Here is a 23,889-nt window from a genome sequence, read left to right on the forward strand (position 1 = left end):
CATCACTGGCTAAAAACAAATCCTTCGGCTTCCTGTAATTGGCTGGTTGCACTTGTGTAACAATGTGGCTGTTGGAATACTCCGAAGTAAAATAAGTGTCTTGATTTTTTTTAAAATGATCAGACGGGTAAACTGCCTCCGGTTGCTCCGGCTCCAAGAGAATCCCCAACTTCCACAAGCGCCAACAGGATTCCACAAGTGGACGATTTGCCTTAGAAATACTTGCTTTGATCTGTTCAGTGCAAAGCAGGGAGCTATGTATAACTATATTGTTAACAACCACAAATCTTTTTCCTGTGCAGATACTTCAAGATCTGCACCATCTAATCTACATTATAATAAAATAAGGATTGTTGTTAAAGCTAATGATATGTATGTAGTAGTAGTAGTAGTAGTAAACCCGCGATGGGGTGGCATGTGCCTCAATAAAAATATTACAATCATTTATTATTATATCAATTTATCATTAAATATTTCAAGAATATCAATAACGTATGGTTGATCCTTCACACTTGGTAAAATATATAAAAATAAAGTTAATCTACACTAAAGAATAAATAATCTATATTATATAAATCAACAATATTAACTCCCCATCTTCTTGTAGTCATTTATTAAAGCGGTAGAAATCCAAGTAATTTTAGTACGCGGTGCGCAAGGAATTTCGTTTTAAAAAAATGTGTAGGCAAGATAAGCCTAAGTGTGGCAGTGATAATTGAAAAATAAGTTGCAGAATAAATTGCAGTGACTGACTGTCAAATGCATTATCGCAGTTCATTTATTTGACTGCACTAACGTTTAGGATTCTTACAGCTGTTATATTTTGCTAATATTTTGTTTAAAAGTTGTAAAGGACAAAGTTCTTGTCCGTCCACGAAAGGTTTTCTAGGTCAAGTTTTTGTTTGTCCAGTAAGTAACGTACAATTTTGTCCTTGTATGAATTAATAAACTTATCTTGTAACTTAGGTACGTTGAAGGGAAGGATTTTATTTATTTCGTTTATCGTGTTGTTATATAATCGTGATCCTACGTTAGAGATGCTATAATCGGTGATCCGTAATCTGTTGAACTTAATTTCAAAATACTTTGGATTTCTCCTTTCCGTTTGTCTAAGCGGTGATTTTTCAAATATACTACAGATACTCGATGGTGCTACTCCCATATAAACCTTGTGCATCAAAGTTAGACAGCTTGTATTACAGTGACACCCTGATTTACTGCACCCTGCCTGGTTCTGTAAAATAGCCTCTTCAACTCTGGATACGATAGCTAAATTGTCATACCAAATGTAGATTCCTAGGCAACCCTGATTTACCGAAAGCCCCATAGTGTTTTAGATTTGTTTAAAAAAACAAAAATAGTATGACTAGTTTCAATGCAAGATAGGCTGATATTTTCATTTATACAAAACACTCCATCAGGGGTAGAATGATCACTTAGAACAATGTACAGATGGGACTGGCTGATACTCTATGTCACTGCTTTTAACTTGATCAAAACAAGTGATGGAGTGGGCGGGCTGAGCCCTCCATCGATTGTGATATCTCCAACACCAGACTTGTTTCCACATTGGCAAACAACTTTTACTTTACAATGTGATGTCAAAGACTGGCCTGGCACTCCTGTGTTTTTTTGGAATCGCGATGGCTCCACACTTTACCCAAATGCCGACAGCAAGATAAATTTCAGGTGAGAAATCCTTTTTTCTGATCCGTTGTTCTGAGATCTGTTGTTCTGTTATGTGAGTAAACATAACAAATGCCTCTGCACTTGCCTTAATACACAGGAACCTAAATTAACAATGTTATTTCAAGCTTTTATTGGGTGCTCTTTTGCTGAAATTGTTACACATTTCAGTGAAGATAAGCAAAGTATAGTTTTCAACGATGTTACGCAACAACAAAGTGGCTCTTATTACTGTCTAGCAACTGAGCCGAGAGAATACTTGTTTGAAATGTCAGACTCAGTTGAGGTAACTTTGAAACTGTTCTTAAGTTAAAGCTAAGTGCTCTGCTGGTGATATTGTTACTGCATTACTGAATAAATCTATATTCAAATATTTTGTGAGATTTAATAGATGGTTAATTCAGTTTATTTGATAACCGATTTCATGACTTAGGCAAAAACTTTAAAGAATTTGCTGTCACAGAGTTTGAAATATAAAAGAAGATCCACTAACATGATTGGTGTTCAGATTGCTGTTCAAGAGCCTCCACTGATCCCTAAAAATGTGACGGTTGTCGCAAAGACTTCAACCTCCCTCCACCTACGCTGGGAACCTCAAGGTCAGAACCATTGTTGACACTGAGATTACTTTCAATCAGCCAGATATCTTTTAGTGGAAACTAGAAGAGTATGAGCTAGACAAATTTTATGCAGCAGGTATCTACATTCTCCAATGATCAATATTCCAGGTGACATAGCATCGGAATACTACATAGTAGTACAGAAGCCTGGAAACCACGAGTACACAGCTGACCAGTACGAAGTTGTGATATCAAAACTCGACCCTTACTCTATCTACTCTTTCTCTGTATCTGCTCACAATATTGTTGGATCACGTGGTAGAAGCTCTGAACTACAGACCAGAACAGGTGAGACTCATTTATGTGATTCTGACTGAGTTGAAGGGGTTTTCTCCTTGTGCAAGGAAATCAAGGTCGTAATCAATTTTATACAGCTCTTTTAAGCTTCTGCCATCTTGTTGTAAAGTCAATGTTAAGTTATGAAGTTTAAGGTATTTCAAAAACTATATGTCATATATTATGCAACGTGTCAAACTGAAAAAACATGATGTAAATGAGTCCACTGTCCATACGTGGCATTACAATCTTTAATTTGACCGGATTCCAAAAAGCCATATTTGATGATCTTTCAACATGTTAAAAATAATTTACATATTTTGACATAATTGAACTTATCTGATTTATATATAGCTGTCACCTCAATGTTTAAAAAATACATAACGTCATACACCAGAATAATCAATTCTTTTAAACCAAATACCCTGTTTGAAATCTTACAACACAGCCAAATCTTACCATCACAGAAAGACAAAAACAGACACAGCAGCCATACACTTCACTTTCGCTTTCACACAACACTCTTAGATGAATTAATAGAAACACTAGAGTTCTTAACATTAACATAAGTTGCCATCTTCTTGTTCAGCCGCGGGCTCCTCATATACTCATACTCAGAGTGCTTCCTAACCCGGGCACTCTCAATCGCAGACTTACACGATTTAGTGCAGCTAATCTTAGTGCTACCATCCCCAGCATACCCTATCCTTATAACACTGTCTTTAGACTTGGAAAGTTTGAGTTCCCCGTAAGTATTGTCACAGTTATTATAGGATCCCTGACTGCACTCACTGCTCCTCATGGTGGTGTAGGTGCTGGTACTTAAAGGAGCGTACTGTGGGTTATTACCGCTACTTAAAGGCACATAGTGGGGGTCCCTCATGTTACTCTCACTCCCTCTTATTATATTGTTGTTATCTCCCCGGCCGTACTCCGGCACTGCGTCATACTCTGGGTTATCAGTCAGACTGGATGATATAGCGCGCTTTACGCGCATCAGAGACTCATGTGATACAGCTGATAGTCCCTTGGTCACGATGACGTTCTCAAGTTTAATGATCTGACGACAGTTTGTACAGTAGTTCTTCTTTCGTCTGCGTAGAAGAGCGATGCAACTAGTGAGAGACAAAACAAGGAATACTGTGCTGAGTATTATGAGACCCAGGGAGATGTAGAATATTAGTTCGTTATTGCACTCTTTTTTAACCATTATACCTGAGGTGTAGTCACCGATCAAACTATCATTTAATTGTATATCATTTAATCGCTTTATCTGAAGATACGCAAAAGTTGCGTGAAGAAATAACTGTATTTTAAATTATGAGTGGTCACTATCCAGTTTACACAACAACTGCTTCACGAAAGATATGTGAACGATCAGCAGAATACAAAGCTATCATCAAGCAGCAACTACTTAAACACGGCCCGGGCTCGCTATTTATCAGTAAATATGATGTAATCTGAGCAGAGTGAAGCAGGCATGGAAAGTTGGCATGCAGGGCAAATACACAAGCTTCAACATATACGACATGTGCCAGATTACTGCGCTTCAGTTCACTGCTACTAGTTCAGCTTGGTGATAAAATCAGTTAACCGTCAGAAATCTCAAGTATTAACCAGTAACACATAGTAACACAGTTACTAAACACATAGTCGCAACAGTTACTCGCAACTCTACTGCAGAAGAAACGTGTCAAAGAGAGCTGGGGTATGCGATAAAACTGTGGCAAACAACATTTTATCAGACACGTCTGTTTGATTAATCAACTAAACAGGGCGCTGATCATTTAAATTAATTACATATTGTAACCATTCCGGCCCTGACATGTTATGGGGCTGACGTTAATTTGTTAATTTCCCCTGTCCGGAACAACAATAACTGTTCCGTCTAGGAATTGAATTAGGGAGTTATCATTATAGCAAACAAAAAGGAAAAGTAATAATTACCAGAACGATCATTTAAATGTTATTAGGATGATTAACAAGAATACACAGGGACAATAAAATAAAGTGCGGGCTAAATAAACTGAAATATGGACCAAACAAGAGTCCTAATATAAATATACCGAAATATAAAACTAGAGCATCAAATAAAATAAAAAAACAGCGTCCGAAGCACAACATGACCGTTATATGAACAATACTACAACACTACAACTACTAGATAGACTCAACCCATCATAGCACGCTATAAATACAACACGGCCACCTATTGAGAAATTGGTTACTTGACTTGTATGGTTTCGTTAGTTACTTTGTACAGTTGTGTGAAACGTATGTGTATTTGTGTGTGTGTGTGGATGTTGGGAGAGGAAGGAAGTGCTACTATAACTGCACTACATGTGGGTTTTAGTGACTAAAGATGTGGAAATTTAAACAATAATTGTGACAATGTTTTAATTGCTGTGTTATCACATGTGGTTATTGGTTAATTCGCAACTAATTCTCAGTAACCTTTAAGGTAATATTGTTAACATAATACAACTTATTATTATCACTTCGAGATGGCCAGGCCTACTCTCATGCTGTCTATATGTGATGATTAACTCTGAAAAACTAGGGACAACTGGGGAATGATCCCAGAACCTCGAGATTTCGCGTCTCTTGCTCTACCAATTGAGCTACTGACCCTGATTCTCAGAGCGAAATCACCACTCATATACAGCACAATTTCATGCTTTGTGTGGAATATCATTTTATCAGTTATTTAGAATATATATTCGCATTTTATCCACACTATATTTACATTACACGTACAACGTGATATCGTTATCAGTGCAGTGTGTACAACACCAACTACACCGATCAATTGCCAATCTGCGAAACATTTAATTATTATTATCACTTCGAGATGGCCAGGCCTACTCTCATGCTGTCTATATGTGATGATTAACTCTGAAAAACTAGGGACAACTGGGGAATGATCCCAGAACCTCGAGATTTCGCGTCTCTTGCTCTACCTAGTCCCTAGTTTTTCAGAGTTAATCATCACATATAGACAGCATGAGAGTAGGCCTGGCCATCTCGAAGTGATAATAATAATTAAATGTTTCGCAGATTGGCAATTGATCGGTGTAGTTGGTGTTGTACACACTGCACTGATAACGATATCACGTTGTACGTGTAATGTAAATATAGTGTGGATAAAATGCGAATATATATTCTAAATAACTGATAAAATGATATTCCACACAAAGCATGAAATTGTGCTGTATATGAGTGGTGATTTCGCTCTGAGAATCAGGGTCAGTAGCTCAATTGGTAGAGCAAGAGACGCGAAATCTCGAGGTTCTGGGATCATTCCCCAGTTGTCCCTAGTTTTTCAGAGTTAATCATCACATATAGACAGCATGAGAGTAGGCCTGGCCATCTCGAAGTGATAATAATAATTAAATGTTTCGCAGATTGGCAATTGATCGGTGTAGTTGGTGTTGTACACACTGCACTGATAACGATATCACGTTGTACGTGTAATGTAAATATAGTGTGGATAAAATGCGAATATATATTCTAAATAACTGATAATACAACTTATTTAAGTTAATAACTAAAATCGCTAAGTATCAGAAAATATTTAAGTACTGTGGACAACTGGGCATGCCTAAGATATATACTGCGTGCTTTAACCAAGGGTTCTGACTTCTGCTAATTTGTTGAGAAGGGAGGGAATTGTAGTTCAGATGATTGATAATACGGTATTGTAGTGTAGTTCTGAGAACACACGCAATTAGTGTGATTAGTATATTAATTGCACTGCCACTTTGGGCGATTACGTGGGAGAGGCCGCAGTTAACAAGTACAGTTATAAAGATGATCTCAGTTGGTCGTGTTAATTGTTGTCACTCTTTCTATCTCAGTTCATGAAACATCTGACACATAATCACTCATTATGTTGCTCTTTCAATTAGCGGAGTAATCATTAAAATAACCAATCAATAAAGTCACCGAATGAGTTCAATTAGTAAACCAATTAATTACAATTAACCCTAATTAATTTCCAGAGCCAGGTCCCCCCGAGCGGAGTGTTAGAGTTCAGGGTTGGTATCCGGACCTCAGAGAGTCTACAAGTGGTGTGGAGTGTCCCTTCAGACAACATCATTAACGACCAGCTGACTGGCTACGAGCTAATGGTAGGGTTAAGTGCTCTTATTAGTACTCGCAATCAACACTTGATTTTCTTAGTACTTTACACTTTGTGTTAGTAATTAGCTACGCCGTGATAACCGACGTGCTCCAATTTAGGGGTAATGTATATTGCTCTCCAAGACTATCTTAATTTAACGAATTAGACGAGATAGGAAACGGCACGTCTTATTTGGAAGATGATGATGATGGTTTGACTCCTTCGTTGAGAGAATAATTATCACCTGATCACTGTCACGTGGTGTGTATTCTAATTCACTGTTGGCTTGCTGCCAGCACGTGGGCTGTTACCCTGGTCACGTGACTTCTGTTACCATAGCCACGTGACTTACCCATTCTAATTCAGGTACACGCAACAGTGGAGAACATTCTGGTAACCTCCCTGAACTTCACACTCAACCACACGGAGACAGTAGTATCGGGACTCAGCCCGGAGACTCAGTACACTCTCTCCATGGCTTTTAGAACCAGATGCTGTGTCAGTGATTACGGTTAGTTGAGATGAGGGATGGAATTTTATCTATTATTTAGTATTTATGTGTAATATTTAACCTATCTTCTTTAAATGAATACGGATGATTCTATGTTATTCCTCGGGAGGACTACACAGGAATGATAGTAAATTTAGGCCCACTATCATGCACATTGCACTGTTATAACTAGATACACAAAGTATATTAATATATCGTAATGAGAAGTGCCTTATTGTAGATGTTTGACTAGTTGAAGCAATAGTTGACTGTGGAACTGAGTGTGGATGTTACTCTTATAATAGTGGAGAGCTACGTTATACGAGCTTGAACTTATGCAATGTATATTAATTACATGTCCCCCCCCCCCCCCCCCCCCCGGCCCTCTAAATAATGAACAGCCCTGTTAATGGTCCTTACTCCTTACTCACATATTCTCGTAACATTAGGACTTTCCCATGTGGTGTCAGTGATTATATTATAATTATAAGATAAATATTCATCATCATACAGCTGGTATTAAATTAACTAACTATTAACTAACAGCCTTTTAGTTGCTCACTTACATTACCACAAACTATTGTTTACCATTATCATCACTAAACATCCTCAATTCCATTATCCTTTATTCGGGTATTGTTGCATAATATATTGTGGCCTCAACCTGTACTTTAATCGACACGAGAGTGAAGGAAATGTTCGATCTGCTGATTTGGCTTCTTTAGAAGAACTGTTTTATTACCGAGCTGTTCAGGGTTCAATTATCTACCAAAAATTAGCATATTCATAGCTAATATTGAATTGGATATACCACCAACTTTCTAAATAATGAAGTGCACATTTGTATAAAACCCTACACACTACGGTAAAACCTCCACCATGACACATTAACGGTTACACTTCGTCACGAAGTGACTTGGTGTAAGTGGGTCTACACTTTCACTGTATACAACACTTGTTTACCCTAAATTTAGAGAATTTGTAACGAGGATTCCCACCAAAACACATATAAAACTGTCAACACAACAAAACTTAAATATTAAACAACACAAAATAAAGGCGGTATAAAGTAATATGCACAGTGCACGAGAGCGAAGCACCGTAACAGAATACCACCCTATAACATAAAATATATCAGCACATATTATTTACTGTCAAGGTACTAACACCACTAAATGTATGGCCCTCCACCCTGCTCAGCCTGGAAGTAGCCCGAAACTGCTGTACATTTTAGTAGAGGTTCAGAATAATAAGATGCTGTCAGCAGAGATGATGGCAAGGGGGGAGACAAAATAATATGTAATATGCTGGCAAGGGAGGGGGAGAGAAAATAATATGTAATATTTATTTAAAACGGGTATATTATGTCATAACGACAGAAGTAAAGTGCAGTGTATTCTACTGAGGCGTGTTTTCCTATTGGTACAATATGGGTGGCTTTAGTTTAGTGCCTGGCTGGCTTCTTTTGATTACTAATTACTAATGGCCGGTTCTCTACTGGTAGTAAATTGTAATATAATAACCGGTACTGGAGTTATGAGTACCAAACACTGGGGTTCTGAGTACGGTGCACATTTAGTATATTTAATAATGAATATGTTTCTCAACTTAGGTTCTAGTACCAGGTGTCTGCTAGATGGATATAATTATGATAAAGAATTTATTAATTGACTGTCACTTTTTATCAAGGCGTGATTTTTCTATAAAGTAAACGTTACGCAATGTGTGAATATATTATAATATTGTCGTGACGTCTTTACTTAAAAACTTAAGATCAGCTTTTAAAGTTATATATTATTATAAAGTCCTTTAGATATTAATATATATTATACAGTTTTGGAGATGCAAAGTCACTAAGTGGTCACTAATTGGTCACTAAGTGGTTACTAAGTGGTCACTATTGGTCGCTAAGTGGTAACGGCGCATAATATCACATAGACAGTTGATTGTTGAGCTAGAAACGTCTTCGTGTCCGACGTTTGGTAAAAATCTTATAAGGACATAATATTATTCAACAATCTGAAAGGAATCATATTTAATAGTTATAAAGTTTGAACATGGTAATGGAATATCTAAACAATCTAATGATCACCCTCGAACAATTTATTAAATATGACAGATTTGGAAATGGAAGTAGGTCACTTCACTCTTATTTAGTCCCTTTTTGGTGTTCATGCTAAACAGCATTTTATAATATTTTTAGACACGAGCTGAATAAGTTAACCCCAGAGAGGTGTTAAGCAGTTAACTGGTTAATGCCTCAGCTTCAGGCACATGTATATATTTTATGTGAGAACTATCAGAGGCAGTATTTTAACAATTGTGAACTGAGTGAACCACATTCGAAGACTCATCCAAGAAAATATATAGTACAGTATAGTAATTAATATATAGTACAGTAATTAATATATAGTACAGTAATTAATATATAGTACAGTAATTAATATATAATACCGTAATTAAGTAATATATAGGGAGTAGGGCCGGAACAGACAATAATTTATCAAACGTTTATCAATTTGTAGCTATATTGTAGCTTAGCTGTATTGTAGTTATATTGTAGCTGTATTGTAGCTATATTGTAGCTGTATTGTAGCTAATAGCTATATTGTCGCTATATTGTAGCTGTATTGTAGCTATGTTTTAGCTATATTGTAGGTATATTGTAGCTGTATTGTATCTGTATTTTAGCTGTATTTTAGCTATCAACGAAGCATAACATTAGCTTACAGTGTACAGCCTAACACAGCTAATACCCTGTTACTCACTTTACTAAGGCTAACAAAGTAAGCTTATACTAACACCCTGCTGTATAGACAGCCTCGTAATTAGGTGTTACATTATTTCAATGTTACACAATGACCAGGACAGTTGTTTAAAGAGAGGTGTTGTTTACAGTGAAGGGTGCTGTTATTAACTCTAACACTCTGAGAGGGTGCAGGTATGCAGAGTTAGGAATTTGGAATGTTGCAATATAATCGCATATTATATAAACCTATAAACCGAGCAATGCGTTTAATTATCGTTACATTTCTTGTTAAGTTGTAAGTTATATAATCGGTGTTCAGAAGCGATGAAGTTTTATTACTTAGCTTAACTTGAGCCTCGTGAATGTTTACGGTGTAGACTAATAATCATGTTCGCAAAATATACTCGTTCTTGTTATCATCAAGAATAATGAGCTATGATCTAATGAAGAGATACAGATACACACAAATGTAGAGTTATACGCTGTAGAGAGTAGAAGGTAGAGAGTAGAGATTAGAGAATACATTTTAGAGTTTTCTGAATAAATATTCATACACTCTCTTATTTAATACCATCTCTAATTCCTCCTCAGAGAGCAAGGACTCTGTGACGATGCGAGAAGGAAAGACAATGGCCCCCACAAACCAGCCCAGAACAGAAGGGAACACTGCCCAGGACAACCTCTCTAGTGGGGCAATTGTCGGTTAGTTGGGTCTTCTATTAAATCTATACTATTTATCAATTATTCAATATGATCACTTATCAAGGTGTGTTTCGGCGGTTTTTATGGTGATAATCTTAGCCACAATACGGTCACAATACGGCCATCATACGGTCACTATACGGCCACAATACGGCCATCATACGGTCACTACACGGCCTCTATATGGCTACTATACGGCTACTATACGGTCTCTATAAGGCTACTATACGGCCTCTATACGGCCTCTATTCCACAAATTAAACGTCGAAATTGGAAAAGATACATTCTGTGTATTAATTTAATGGTTCATATCCCAAATTCAACAAGAGTTAAAATAATTTATCTTCTCTTTGTAATAATATAATTAGAAATAATATTTAAATTAGAAATTGTGGTGACAATTTTGGATTGCCAAATGACGATTTCGGTGCAGTTGCGATATGACCTGGGTTCAGTTGTCGTTTTGGGATTTAAGCTGATTGGTCACCCAATTAAGCTGATTGGGTACCTGTTAACTGTGTGGGAACTAGGTTCAATTGGGTTCAGTTGTCGGTCACCCGACGACGACTTCAATATTATTAAGTATATATATCAAGCAAGCAGCAATCATGCTGGTTTTGTCAAACGTTCGTTTGGTGACAATCATTTATGTCGAAGTTTGCATACTAGGTAACTACGACAAATGACTGTCAGTTTCATCGATTAAGTCACTAGATCTCTAAATCATTAGCCTTCTTATTGATAATAATAGGAAATGGAGATCCAAAAATATTATTGTCTGATTCGACTCTATTAGGTCTACTAGTCCAGTCATTTATGGACATGTGCCTGCAAATTTTCAGATACCCACGAAACTTTGCACAGACCTTCCCAAAGGTATGATAAAACGATTTTCGGTTGGAGACATTTTTTTTACTTTGGGCAAAACCCAGGAGGGCCACGCCCATCTGACCCAATAACGTAACTGACCCCTTGCTTCTGAAGGTCGTAGAGACTTCAAAATAGGCTTAAACGAAGCCGCATATGCATGTTTATATAAGAGTTATTGATCAACACATTGCCTAAAATCCTTACTTTTCGAGAAATTCGCCAAAAACCATTTTGGGCGTGGCGCTGAGCCGATTTTACTAACTTTTGATAGGATTGTGATAGAGTCTTTGGATAGAGTGCAAAAGAACCGCAATTGGCATATTTATATATGACTTACGAAGAAACATATGCCTTAAAGTGCTTACTTTTTCAGTTATTGGCGAAAAACTGATTTTCGGCTCCAGAAATCATGCAAAAATATGGGTATCTGGTAAATTGGGCTATGAAGGCCTTAGAGATTTTTGAATAAGTGCACATTGTGCAGAATGGCCATGTTTATATACAACTTATGAAGCAACATGCACCCTAAAATGCTTACTTTTCGAGTTATTAACATAGAACGGGAGGCAAAAATGGCTGATATAACCAATTTTGCTCTATTTTGTGCACATTTCCTCTGTTTTTCCCCCAAATAACTCGAGCAGTAAGCATTTTAGGGTGCATGTTGCTTCATAAGTTGTATATAAACATGGCCATTCTGCACAATTTGCACTCATTCAAAAATCTCTAAGGCCTTCATAGCCCAATGTACCACATACCCATATTTTTGCATGATTTCTGGAACCGAAAATCAGTTTTTCGCCAATAACTGAAAAAGTAAGCACTTTAAGGCATATGTTTCTTCGTAAGTCATATATAAATATGCCAATTGCGGTTCTTTTGCACTCTATCCAAAGACTCTATCACAATCCTATCAAAAGTTAGTAAAATCGGCTCAGCGCCACGCCCAAAATGGTTTTTGGCGAATTTCTCGAAAAGTAAGGATTTTAGGCAATGTGTTGATCAATAACTCTTATATAAACATGCATATGCGGCTTCGTTTAAGCCTATTTTGAAGTCTCTACGACCTTCAGAAGCAAGGGGTCAGTTACGTTATTGGGTCAGATGGGCGTGGCCCTCCTGGGTTTTGCCCAAAGTAAAAAAAATGTCTCCAACCGAAAATCGTTTTATCATACCTTTGGGAAGGTCTGTGCAAAGTTTCGTGGGTATCTGAAAATTTGCAGGTACTAACCCAAAAATGTCCGTAAATGACTGGACTATACAGAGTTTCTATTACTCTATTGGCCATGCATAATGTTTCTTGGGTAACATTCGTATTGGTCCCGTTTGGTTATTGGACATTGATCTCATGATCTGGTTTCAAAGACAATTTTGTCACGTTTTATAATAAAAGGTTTAGTTAAACGATATTGGACTGATCCTTTTGACGTAGACATACAATGAAGAATTGGCAGGATTTAATATTCTAAGTTGTCTGGTTTGGTCAAGCAAGTGTCAAAGAGTCACAAATACAGTTTAGTTATGATTGCATTTATCGTTATCTCGCGTGAGAGATCACAGAACAGTCGAGTGGTTGCTCGAGCAAAACGGAAGTTGATTTTAAATTTAGAAACTATTTTGTCTTTGAACGGGGGGGGGGGGGGGGGGGGGGGGGGGGGGGGGGGGGGGGGGGGGGGGGGGGGCCAATGGCATAAATGGAGAAAATGGAGAATTACTCATAGGTTTTTCCATTTTCTCCATAGAAATAGTCTCCATTTTATGCCATTTTATGCCATTTTATGCCATTGAAAACCTGAAAAATTTAGAATTTCGAGAAAAATTATTTTAAAAAAAGATATTTTCGGCCAATAATGAACAGAGTATCATGAAACATGGAGAAAAGTGGTTTTCAGAAAAAACTTTGAAAAATGTTGACATAGAAAATGTTCGGTCCGAGTCATTTTCGATAAGTACCTCCCGTATCGAGAGCTCCCGATTCCGAGCTCGTGTTGCAAAGGGAAGGCCTGCCTTCCGAGATCACATTACCTCGAGTCCAAAATTGTGTATCGAGGGGAAGGTGTGGACTTCGAAAAACCGAAAAAATATTTTCGGCAAATAATGAACAGGGTAGCATGAAACGTGGAGATAAGCGGTTTTCAGAAAAAATTTGAAAAATGCTGACTTAGAAAATGTTCGGTCCGAGTCATTTTCGATACGTACCTCCCGTATCGAGAGCTCCCGATTCCGAGCTCGTGTTGCAAAGGGGAGGCCTGCCTTCCGAGATCGCATTACCTCGAGTCCAAAATTGTGTATCGAGGGGAAGGTGTGGACTTCGAAAAACCGAAAAAATATTTTCGGCCAATAATGAACAGAGTATCATGAAACATGGAGAAAAGTGGTTTTCAGAAAAACTTTGAAAAATGTTGACTTAGAAAATGTTCGGTCCGAGTCATTTTCGATACGTACCTCCCGTATCGAGAGCTCCCGATTCCGAGCTCGTGTTGCAAAGGGGAGGCCTGCCTTCCGAAATCGCATTACTTCGAGTCCAAACTTGTGTATCGAGGGGAAGGTGTGGACTTCGAAAAACCGAAAAAATATTTTCGGCCAATAATGAACAGAGTATCATGAAACATGGAGAAAAGTGGTTTTCAGAAAAACTTTGAAAAATGTTGACTTAGAAAATGTTCGGTCCGAGTCATTTTCGATACGTACCTCCCGTATCGAGAGCTCCCGATTCCGAGCTCGTGTTGCAAAGGGGAGGCCTGCCTTCCGAGATCGCATTACTTCGAGTCCAAACTTGTGTATCGAGGGGAAGGTGTGGACTTCGAAAAACCGAAAAAATATTTTCGGCAAATTATGAACAGAGTAGCATGAAACGTGGAGAAAAGCGGTTTTCAGAAAAAATTTGAAAAATTTTGACTTAAAAAATTACCCCTCGGTACACAATGTTGGACTCGAGGCTTCCCCTGGTAATGCGATCTCGGAAGGCAGGCCTCCCCTTTGCAACACGAGCTCGGAATTGGGAGCTCTCGATACGAGAGGTACGTATCGAGAATGACTCGGGCCGAAAATTTTCTAAGTCAAAATTTTTCAAAGTTTTTCTAAAAACCACTTTTCTCTACGTTTCATGCTACCCTCTTCATTATAAGCCGAAAATATTTTTTTGGTTTTTCGGTTTATCGAAGTCTGCACCTACCCCTCGGTACACAATGTTGGACTCGAGGCTTCCCCCTGGTAATACGATCTCGGAAGGCAGGCCTCCCCTTTGCAGTGCGAGCTTGTTTCGACTGTCGAGGATGTAGGTCTCACTTCTCAGTGCCTATTACTCTCCCCTATTACTCACTCCTGCTGTAGCCTGTAGAAATAACTTTACACTAGGCTTGAGTAATTATGAGTTTGCCTGAAGTGTGCCTCTACTAACCTAGTATAAGCATCTAGTAGCCTACTATGAGCTTTCATAAGCTTGTTACGCCCCTAGTAAGCGTAAATAAACATGTTAGGATGTCCAATTTAGGTGTTAAATTGTGTTAAAGATAAAATTTCGAAGACAAAATTCATGGCATAAAATGGAGAAAATGGAGAATTACTCATGGGTTTTTCCATTTTCTCCATAGAAAAAGTCTCCATTTTATGCCATTTTATGCCATTTTATGCCATTGGCCCCCCCCCCCCCCCCCCCCCTTTGAACTCGAAAATTCGCCCTTGAGTCGAGAGCTGAGAAAGTATTTTTATGATCCAACAAAGTAGGCACTTAAGAGGTGTTGCAAACGTCGCTTTCGACGCTTCCCTCCGCAATCATTCGACTGCTTGAATTTAATTATAAATGTTTGCAACAGGAATGGATATTCAATAATCAATTAATAAAAATGGTGCTTTTAATGCGTTGCAAGATACTTCCTATAACGATGGAAGCTTATTTCGTTGATTTTGCTATTTTGGGCTTGTGTAAATACTGATTCTGGTGCAAAATTTGTAGTGTTCCCGTTTACTGAAACTGATAAGAGCACATTTTCCGAAGCATGCAAGAATAATTTCATCTTGCGCAAGAATAATTCCATCAAATCTTCAGTCTTCATTGGTTTTAGTTAAAAATGCAGACTGTGCAGAATTTATAGTTCAGCGATAACTTGAATATGCTAACTTTACTTAGCTATGCACTCAATATATTCGCGGGGGTATTTGGAACCATTATTCAAATGGATCAAAAAGGAATATTTTAATAATTCTCGTTCATACTACTACTACTATGTCGGAACTAAGTCCGATCTACGCCAGATAACCCCCTCCATATCCTGTCCCGCATCAGGGTTCGCAGTTCCTCTTTAGAGTTTGTCCTAACTTTGTCTTGGTCGGCCTTGCTGTGCTCTACCGTGCGTAGGTTCCCATAAGACTAAATCACTGGCAAGTAGCTCAGGATGTCGGATGCAGTGTCCCGCCATTTTTAATCTCCTGCTTCGTAACTTGTAACTTCATAACTTGTTTGACAGCCATAAAGAAGAATATAATTACGTTATTATTTAAGTATAGAATGTCAGAAACCATACTGTTCAGTATTTACTATTTGATTTGTTCATTTAAAGAGCAGACATTGCATAACTTCCTCAGTACCTTTTCGTTACTATTTATATAGTATTTATAATATTACATCGTTGCTTTTCAAATATAAATGAAAGTAATTCCTGCCTACCTGCCTAGGTCGGTCCAGATGAAATCTGGAACGAGTTTCGTGTCAACGCATGTCTCCATTTATCTCTATCACTCATGAGCAGACGTATCATGTGGGGCTCTAAACCAGTATCTTCTTGAAGGACGTCCGGAAAGGTCTTGTGTGGTCGTCCTCGATACCTTTTGCCGTAAGATGGTTGCCAGAAAAGGAGTTGCTGAGCAGGTTGGTCCTGTAGACGGTAGACATGCCCTGCAAAACGAAGTCTTCGTGTTTTGATGGTATCAGTCACCGATGGGATATTTCCGTAGAGGACGGAGTTAGGTGTGTGGGATTTCCATGAGATACCAAAGACCCTTCGTAGCATTCGTGTGTAAACACCGTCTAGTGCTTTAGTGTCAGCTTTCTTCAAAGTCCATGTTTCTGCGCCATATAAAAGAACAGGCTCGACTGCAGTTCTGAAAATTTTAGTCTTGATCTTTCTAGACATGTCAGATTTCCAGAAAACATCTAGACTTTCAAGTGCTTTCCATGCAAGGCCTTTCCTGACATTGATGTCTTTGCTGGTTGAAGCGATGTAGGATCCTAGATATTTAAAGTCGTGGACTTCTTCGAGAGGGTTGCTGTTAATGAAGACCCTATCATCCGAGTTAACAGGCCGTGGTAGGTTGTAGGACATGTATTTTGTCTTCTCGATGTTGATGAGTAAACCATACCGGGCTGCAATATCAGAGATACTTTGACAGAGGCGGCTGTTATCGCTGAAGCTGGGTGTGATTGTAGCTAAGTCATCGGCGAAGTCCAAATCTGCTATGTAATCACAACCTACTTTAAGCCCATCTTGTGGACCTATTGCCAGTCTAAGAATGAAGTCCAGGACGATAATGAAGATAAGCGGAGAAAGAACATCGCCCTGGAGAATTCCAAGGTTGGTCAGGAATTCAAGAGTTGTACCTTCAGGGGTCATGATCTTGGCTTTGGTGTTGATGTAAAGGGACATAATGGCTTTGATTATTATCTTAGGGAAGCCATAGGACGCCAGAATGTTAGGAAGATGAGATCTAAAGATGCAATCAAACGCCTTAGAGAAATCAATGAAGGAGATGACGCAGGGGAGCTGGAAGAAAGTACTTCAGTCATTATTTATAAAATATTTACCTTACTTTAAGCAGTTATGGTTGCTTAAGGTTAAAAGTCACAAGAACTAATTGAACCCCTATTTAGTGGGGGGGGGGGGGGGGGGGGGGGGGAGTATTGAAGTGTTGAACTATTTTCTCTCTCCTATTTTCTCTCTCCTATTTTCTCTCTCCTATTACTTCTTGTAGTTGCTTTGTATCATTTCACAATATTTTGTATTTTAGCCCTGTTTATCAACAGATATTAGCCAGCCACCACAATAATGATACGGACTCTCTTCTTAATTAACATAAGTAAGTATTTATATAATGTTGAATTTTATTAAAATTTAGTCACACTAAGTACAGACACTACACACTTAAATTTCCACAAAGTAAAATATATAAACATGTTCGTCATGGTGTGTAACATAAAACTAACTCCCTACACGGCTCCATGAGTTTATTTATAACCGTGACAACAAACATCACAGTGAGCACATTATATAAGCTCCTTTATAAATACATATATTAACCACCTGTGTCGCTGTGCGTGTAAGTGTATGGAATGTTGGTAGTGGTGGTTCTGGTATCCGAGTTAGAGGAGTTAATCAATTGAATTTTATGAGTCTTGATAGAATTCGGTACAACTATGTCAAGTATGTACTGTAGCTGTATTTACTGTATTTACTGTATGTACTGTGTAGTGTTACACTACTAGTATGTTTAGATGTTGATATCCAACTGCTTCACTCATGACTTGTAAGGTTAGTTATTTTTGTGCATGTGTAAAATTATAAGATTAAGTTTCAATGACCCAATAAATTCTAAGTTACCCAATCCCAAATTTAATCACCAAACCCAGAAGGTAATTAATTTGCCTTGGGCTCCGCATGCCTCGGATGGAAACATGAGATTGTTGAAATTATATGAACTTGATTGAACATTTCAAGAATACGCCTCCATTCTTAGCTCATGACTCAAATTAAACAGTACAATTTTAGAATTTGAAAACTAGAGGGCTACAATTTCTTCCGATTGTAAGACGAGCCCGGTATAGTAGGCTCGTTAGTGGCGTCCTCTTATCTGCCACCAAGTTATCAACTATTAACAAGTCATCTACTCGTCTCCAATCACTAACTTACTAACATCCCCCTCCACAGGTATCGCTCTGGGATGTGGAGTGTTAATAGCGGTCCTACTCTCAGTAACTAACTAACATCTCCCCTCCACAGGTATCGCTCTGGGATGTGGAGTGTTAATAGCGGTCCTCCTCTCAGTAACTAACTAACATCTCCCCTCCACAGGTATCGCTCTGGGATGTGGAGTGTTAATAGCGGTCCTCCTCTCAGTAACTAACTAACATCCCCCTCCACAGGTATCGCTCTGGGATGTGGAGTGTTAATAGCGGTCCTCCTCTCAGTAACTAACTAACATCTCCCCTCCACAGGTATCGCTCTGGGATGTGGAGTGTTAATAGCGGTCCTCCTATCAGTAACTAACTAACATCTCCCCTCCACAGGTATCGCTCTGGGATGTGGAGTGTTAATAGCGGTCCTCCTCTCTATTCTCCTCTACTTCAGATGTCGATCTACAGGTCCCCTCATCACCTCTGCTGGCAGTAAACCTATTAACTCTTGGAATGACGGAACTGAGAATGGAGCTAACGACCTGGTTGGTACCATTATTATTTACCTTTATCTTTAAATAACTAACTATTATTGCTGGTTTTAACGTTTTAAGGTTTAGTATTCAAAAGTCTTTAAACGGTTGCTTTTAATTCACCATTATATTATTAGTGGTTATAATATGTATTTAAGTTGTAAAATGGTTGTCTGAATATAGGCACTTTTACTGTGGACATCGCAGATCATTTCTTACAGCACAATGTATAATAATAATATAGAGTTTCATCCGTAGAAAAGTAATACGTATTCTGCCTAATTTCTGTTCTGTAATATGAAATTTGAGAGTACGTATTTATCATTATGTAGATGGTGTGGGATGCGCCAGATGTTGAAATGTGCGAAAGAATCTAGCAATAAATTGTTTAACTTAGTTTTACCAATATAATAAACATTGTGGTGTTTGAAGTAACTTGCAGTGCAACTTTACCGTAACCATGCTACAATAGTGCAATGTGGTTCAAGTGCAATGACCATAGGCGCCACCGCGCCGTCAGTCGCCGCCAAAAAGCTGCCACATAGCTGAAATGCAAAAAGCTCCCCCCCCCCAAAGCTATTGATTTGGTTTCTCCAGACTTCACTACTCTGACTTTGTCTAAAATGGGCCTTAATCAAGTCCGTGGTAAAATGTGTACACAAAATATTAACACTTTTACTCTGCATAAACAGTACTCTCCTTATTTATTTAAACTTAATTGTTTGGTTACACCTTGATCCCTATACCGTAAAACCAACATACCTTGGTAATCTCTCTCTCTCTTTGTTTAAGTTCCGCCTTCTCCCTTTAAATGCTGTAAAAACAACATTATCATTCCTCAGCTCTGGGAATATCTCTTAAATAATCATAAACAATCATAAACTGACAACTGTTCTTAATAACCGCATTTAACGACGAGATTAATCACGAAGGTCTCACACGATGACCATATCCAGGTGGAATATCACACATTCCAAGCAAGCAAACATTAAGAACTATAAGTCGCCTCCCCACACTAGTATTACATCACCCCGGCTGGGCCCCTCTTTCTCCTCTCTTTCCTCCCCTCTCGTAATGTTTGTAACCGCTAATTAGGTTTCTCAGTCATTACCTTATCTCTAATCATAACAACATAAACAAGTTAACCTTGCTACCCTCGATCAAGCAGCAAGTGTGTAAAATGTAAGTAACATTTACATGCCAAGTGTAACATGTAACATGTAACCATGGTAACATGATGTAACACACTGGCTCCTGTTGTCTGAGGGCCCACACATCATAAGAGAAAGTGTGCTCCTTTATCAAGATTACTGTTGCTGCGTTCCCCCGCGTTCCAAGTGTGTACAAACCTTTGTTATCTTCCCCCAGTCCCATGTGATGTTATGACATCACCACTAAGGTATTAACTGACTCAGTCTCTCTGTTCTCATAATATGTAATTAGGTTATATTAGTGTAGGGGGAGCCTGAATAATAATAATAACAGGGCCAGGGGGCTGTTGTAAAGTCTAAATATGGGCACTGTTAGCAGGACTTGTAAATATTGATAAATGGTATTTTAGTAAGAAAATAGCCCTCTACGGAGCGCTTCAGGTTGCAGTATAGTAGTATCATAGTAGTATTATAGTAGTATCAGTATAGTGCTTAGTTTTAGCTTTATATTACCCACAAGTAGCGCACTAATCAGCTCCAAATTACCACGGTATATCCTGCTGCTGCTGGCAGAAACATATCCTTGTTATTGTTATCAATCGGTGGTCAGCAGTTAATATATGCTGGCTGAAGAATCACTTATCGTAGTCACACTGAATAAAATATGGTTATGTTTAATAGCAGAACTTTTAAATCCTCCGTAAAATGTTCGGGTACTTAAGAAAGTAGCTTTCTTCGGGCAGTTTTAACTTTACCCACAAATATCGAGCAAATCAGCGTCAGAATACCAGTGTATCTTCTCATGCTGGTAGGATCAGGGGGCGGGGGTGCACTACAATCCCAGGATCAGATTATTGTTATATTGAAACCTATCTATTGTATCTAGCATTGGTCAAAACAGTGGTACCGACTGAGCAATCTGTAATCATACTGAATACTAACATCGTAGAGTCACTACTGATCAGTACTGTCACATGCATTAGTCTACACCTTAGCCTTCTAGCCCCTTCTAGATCAAAATGGTTTTTATAAGAAGTAAAGTTTAAACACCACTGCTACTTATACTCATTACTGTTAAAACATAAATAATCTTGACATTAATTATACAGATGGTAAAATCAGCCCTAAACTACAAATTACATCTTCCTGAAATGGGAAATTCCCAGTTCCCACTCTCATTATGTGTGTGACATAAAATGATAATATATTTAAATGATCTTATCCGTGCTAGCTTGATGATTTTATCCATGTAGAATGTAGAATGTAAATGACATGGTTCTTACAAAACCACTTTCTTACATTCCAAAGATGTCGTAACGTGATATTATACACGAGTACAAGTTCTACTTGTAATACTGATGTAGATTATTGAATACCTTCAGGCTTTAATAATGTTAACGATGACAAATTGAAATAGGACCATTCGCTTGTTTTATTAACGTGCCACTGCTTTGAGATTTGAGCCTTTGCATACAGTAAAATGTGCCTCGAATGGTCACTTGGCTACTACACACGTACTATACACGTGGTATTCAGATAGCTAATATGAAATTTGGATGAATTGCCGGAACACTATCATTATATCTTTATATGACAAGATGTTTCCGCGGCAGTTCCCCTAAAATACCGGCCATTACTTACACTTAATGTGTCAAATAACGTGTAATGACCTGTTACACGTCCTATTTCACATGTATGATTACTAAAGGAAGTCCCCGCGTGTACGTGTCACTCTAATAGTGTGTGTAGCTGGCCTTCTCGTAATTTGCATTTATATCGAGGTTCTGAGAGTATACTTGAGAATCTTATGCATTATACAAATACAGTGCTCATTAAAAAAGCTAGTGCACTGCCTCCCACTCTTTAAGGTAATATAGGTGACAGTATTAACATTGCTAGGGTAGCTTTAAGCTAGTATAGCTCTTCTAGTATAGCTACTACTAACTCAGCTACTAAGTTACTAAACTCTACTCAGCTCCTTCTTCAGATCCCAGTCTCTCCTCCACCGGAGTACTCCAGAGCCCAGAGTGAAGCTGCCTCTAATAACGTACAGGACGCTAGTTTGTCTAGAAGTTTCTGTTATGATGGCATCAACGCCACCTCCCCTCCACCAGCTTATCATAGCAGGTATTTAGTTAATATACTAATTACTATTTAATTACTAATTACTATTTAATTACTATTTAATTACTATTTAATTACTATTTAATTACTATTTAATTAATATACTAATTACTATTTAATTACTGTTTAATTGATTAACTAAATGTCCCTAAAAGTAAGCAATAAATGTCTTTCTTATGTAATAGCTCTCTATTTAATTATCAAGTTCTCTATTATCAGTTCTCTATTATCAATTATCTCATCAACTTGACTAATTATTGATTACCTCTAACGCTCCCTTTTTCAGATCATCCTCAAATAATGATAACAGTTCAATCTCCGACCTATCTAATGTAGACGCAATGGAGTCCCCACTAGAGGTAAAGGAGATGAATGTACCAATAAACGGTACCCTCACGAGTAACGGGCCCGTATCTCCTATTTACAGTGTACCGCACAGTGGGGTGTCAGCTAGTGATGCGCCATATAATGGCGCGCGACAGGGTCCCCCGCGCGACACATGGATCTGATGATTCTTTGGTATTTTCCTTTAAGTTTCCTTGAAATTGAGTGTGATGAAACATGTTGTTTGTTTGTTGAAGAAAAAAGAGGAGATTAATTACTAATTAGCTATGATTTATCGTGATCAACAAAGTTGGGAGGTTGATTGGGCTACTGATGATATTCCATTGAAAAAAGTTGATCGTAGTTATATTTGTCATGATTGCTTTCATGCGAATAATTTTATAATTCAGAGTTATATATTACAGTACTATATTGTTATTTTAAGTTAAATTGACTTATATGTTATAGTGTATTGTTTTTAGCTACTTTTTCATTGTACAAAATATTTTGGTGTTTGGGTGTCGGGTTGACAGTTTTTATTTTGACTAAATCTTGGTGTACATCACATATAGGTCATTAACGATGATGATATTTTAATTTATAGCGAATGAAAGTGAAAGTAATTCTAGCAGACATGTTTTAAATTGTTTTAGTGGGCGTTAACTTATCAGTTTCATTTTTACCAAACATGGTTTTAACAGTGCTACCAGATAATTTATGAGGATGAAATTTTAATTTATAGCCATAATCTAATAAAGATCACTCTAGAGGATATATTATGTTTTTGATCATCATTATATTTTACTCATATATAAACATTTTTATAGCTGATTTTAGCCAGATTTTAGCTTGAGGATTCGCTTGATCTTGAATGACATTAGGATCATTTTACACAATGACAGATTTTAGATATCATGATAATATGATTTTCACGATTTAGCTGCTAATATTAACTGAGATTATGACACATCATTTCAAAACAAAAGAGAGAATACAACATAAACACTTAAACAGTAGAGCACAGCAGATTATAAGAGATACAGAGATATTATTGTGTTGTTTGTTTGGGTTCTGTTATTTTAAATATTATCGGGTTGATTCCATTAGATGTAAAAATGCTATCTTTGACCAAGATACATGATGATAAAAAACAAGATTTACCACGTGTGTGTTCCTATTAACTTTGGACACGTAATCTAGCTGTGAATCACAGCTGCTGCATGACGAAGAAATGTCACGTGATTTTACAGGAACATCACGTGTTTTTGCAGAAAAGTCACGTGTTTTTGAACTAGTCGGTAACTGTTCTATTTAAATGTAATGTTCTATTCTTTTAATATATTTGTAAACACCAA

At 37.7% G+C, this 23,889-nt stretch overlaps 1 protein-coding gene across 2 annotated transcripts; it reads left to right on the top strand.

The window, feature by feature from the left end:
- Positions 1–1,419: 1,419 nt before the first annotated feature.
- LOC134818626 (uncharacterized) lies at positions 1,420–23,889 on the top strand. Of its 2 annotated transcripts, none has more exons than XM_063828264.1 (10): positions 1,420–1,689; positions 1,858–1,972; positions 2,195–2,285; positions 2,415–2,594; positions 6,584–6,712; positions 7,072–7,216; positions 10,536–10,646; positions 18,796–18,947; positions 22,062–22,213; positions 22,497–23,889. In XM_063828264.1, the coding sequence occupies exons 5-10, from the start codon at positions 6,710–6,712 to the stop codon at positions 22,717–22,719; spliced, it is 786 nt and encodes a 261-aa protein (XP_063684334.1). In that variant the 5' UTR covers positions 1,420–1,689; positions 1,858–1,972; positions 2,195–2,285; positions 2,415–2,594; positions 6,584–6,709; the 3' UTR covers positions 22,720–23,889. The 2 variants fall into 2 exon arrangements, with proteins under 2 accessions (XP_063684334.1, XP_063684335.1); XM_063828265.1 differs by having other exon boundaries at positions 22,074–22,213.

The sequence above is a fragment of the Bolinopsis microptera genome, chromosome 7, assembly GCF_026151205.1.
Source record: "Bolinopsis microptera isolate Bmic1 chromosome 7, MBARI_Bmic_1.0, whole genome shotgun sequence".
Taxonomy (NCBI): Eukaryota; Metazoa; Ctenophora; class Tentaculata; order Lobata; family Bolinopsidae; genus Bolinopsis; species Bolinopsis microptera.

Excerpts from the sequence above, each read along its gene's own strand:
- LOC134818626 (XM_063828264.1), top strand. Across the intron at positions 7,217-10,535 it reads ATGCTGTGTCAGTGATTACG|AGAGCAAGGACTCTGTGACG; the intron begins GTTAGTTGAGAT and ends ATTCCTCCTCAG. Across the intron at positions 10,647-18,795 it reads CTCTAGTGGGGCAATTGTCG|GTATCGCTCTGGGATGTGGA; the intron begins GTTAGTTGGGTC and ends TCCCCTCCACAG.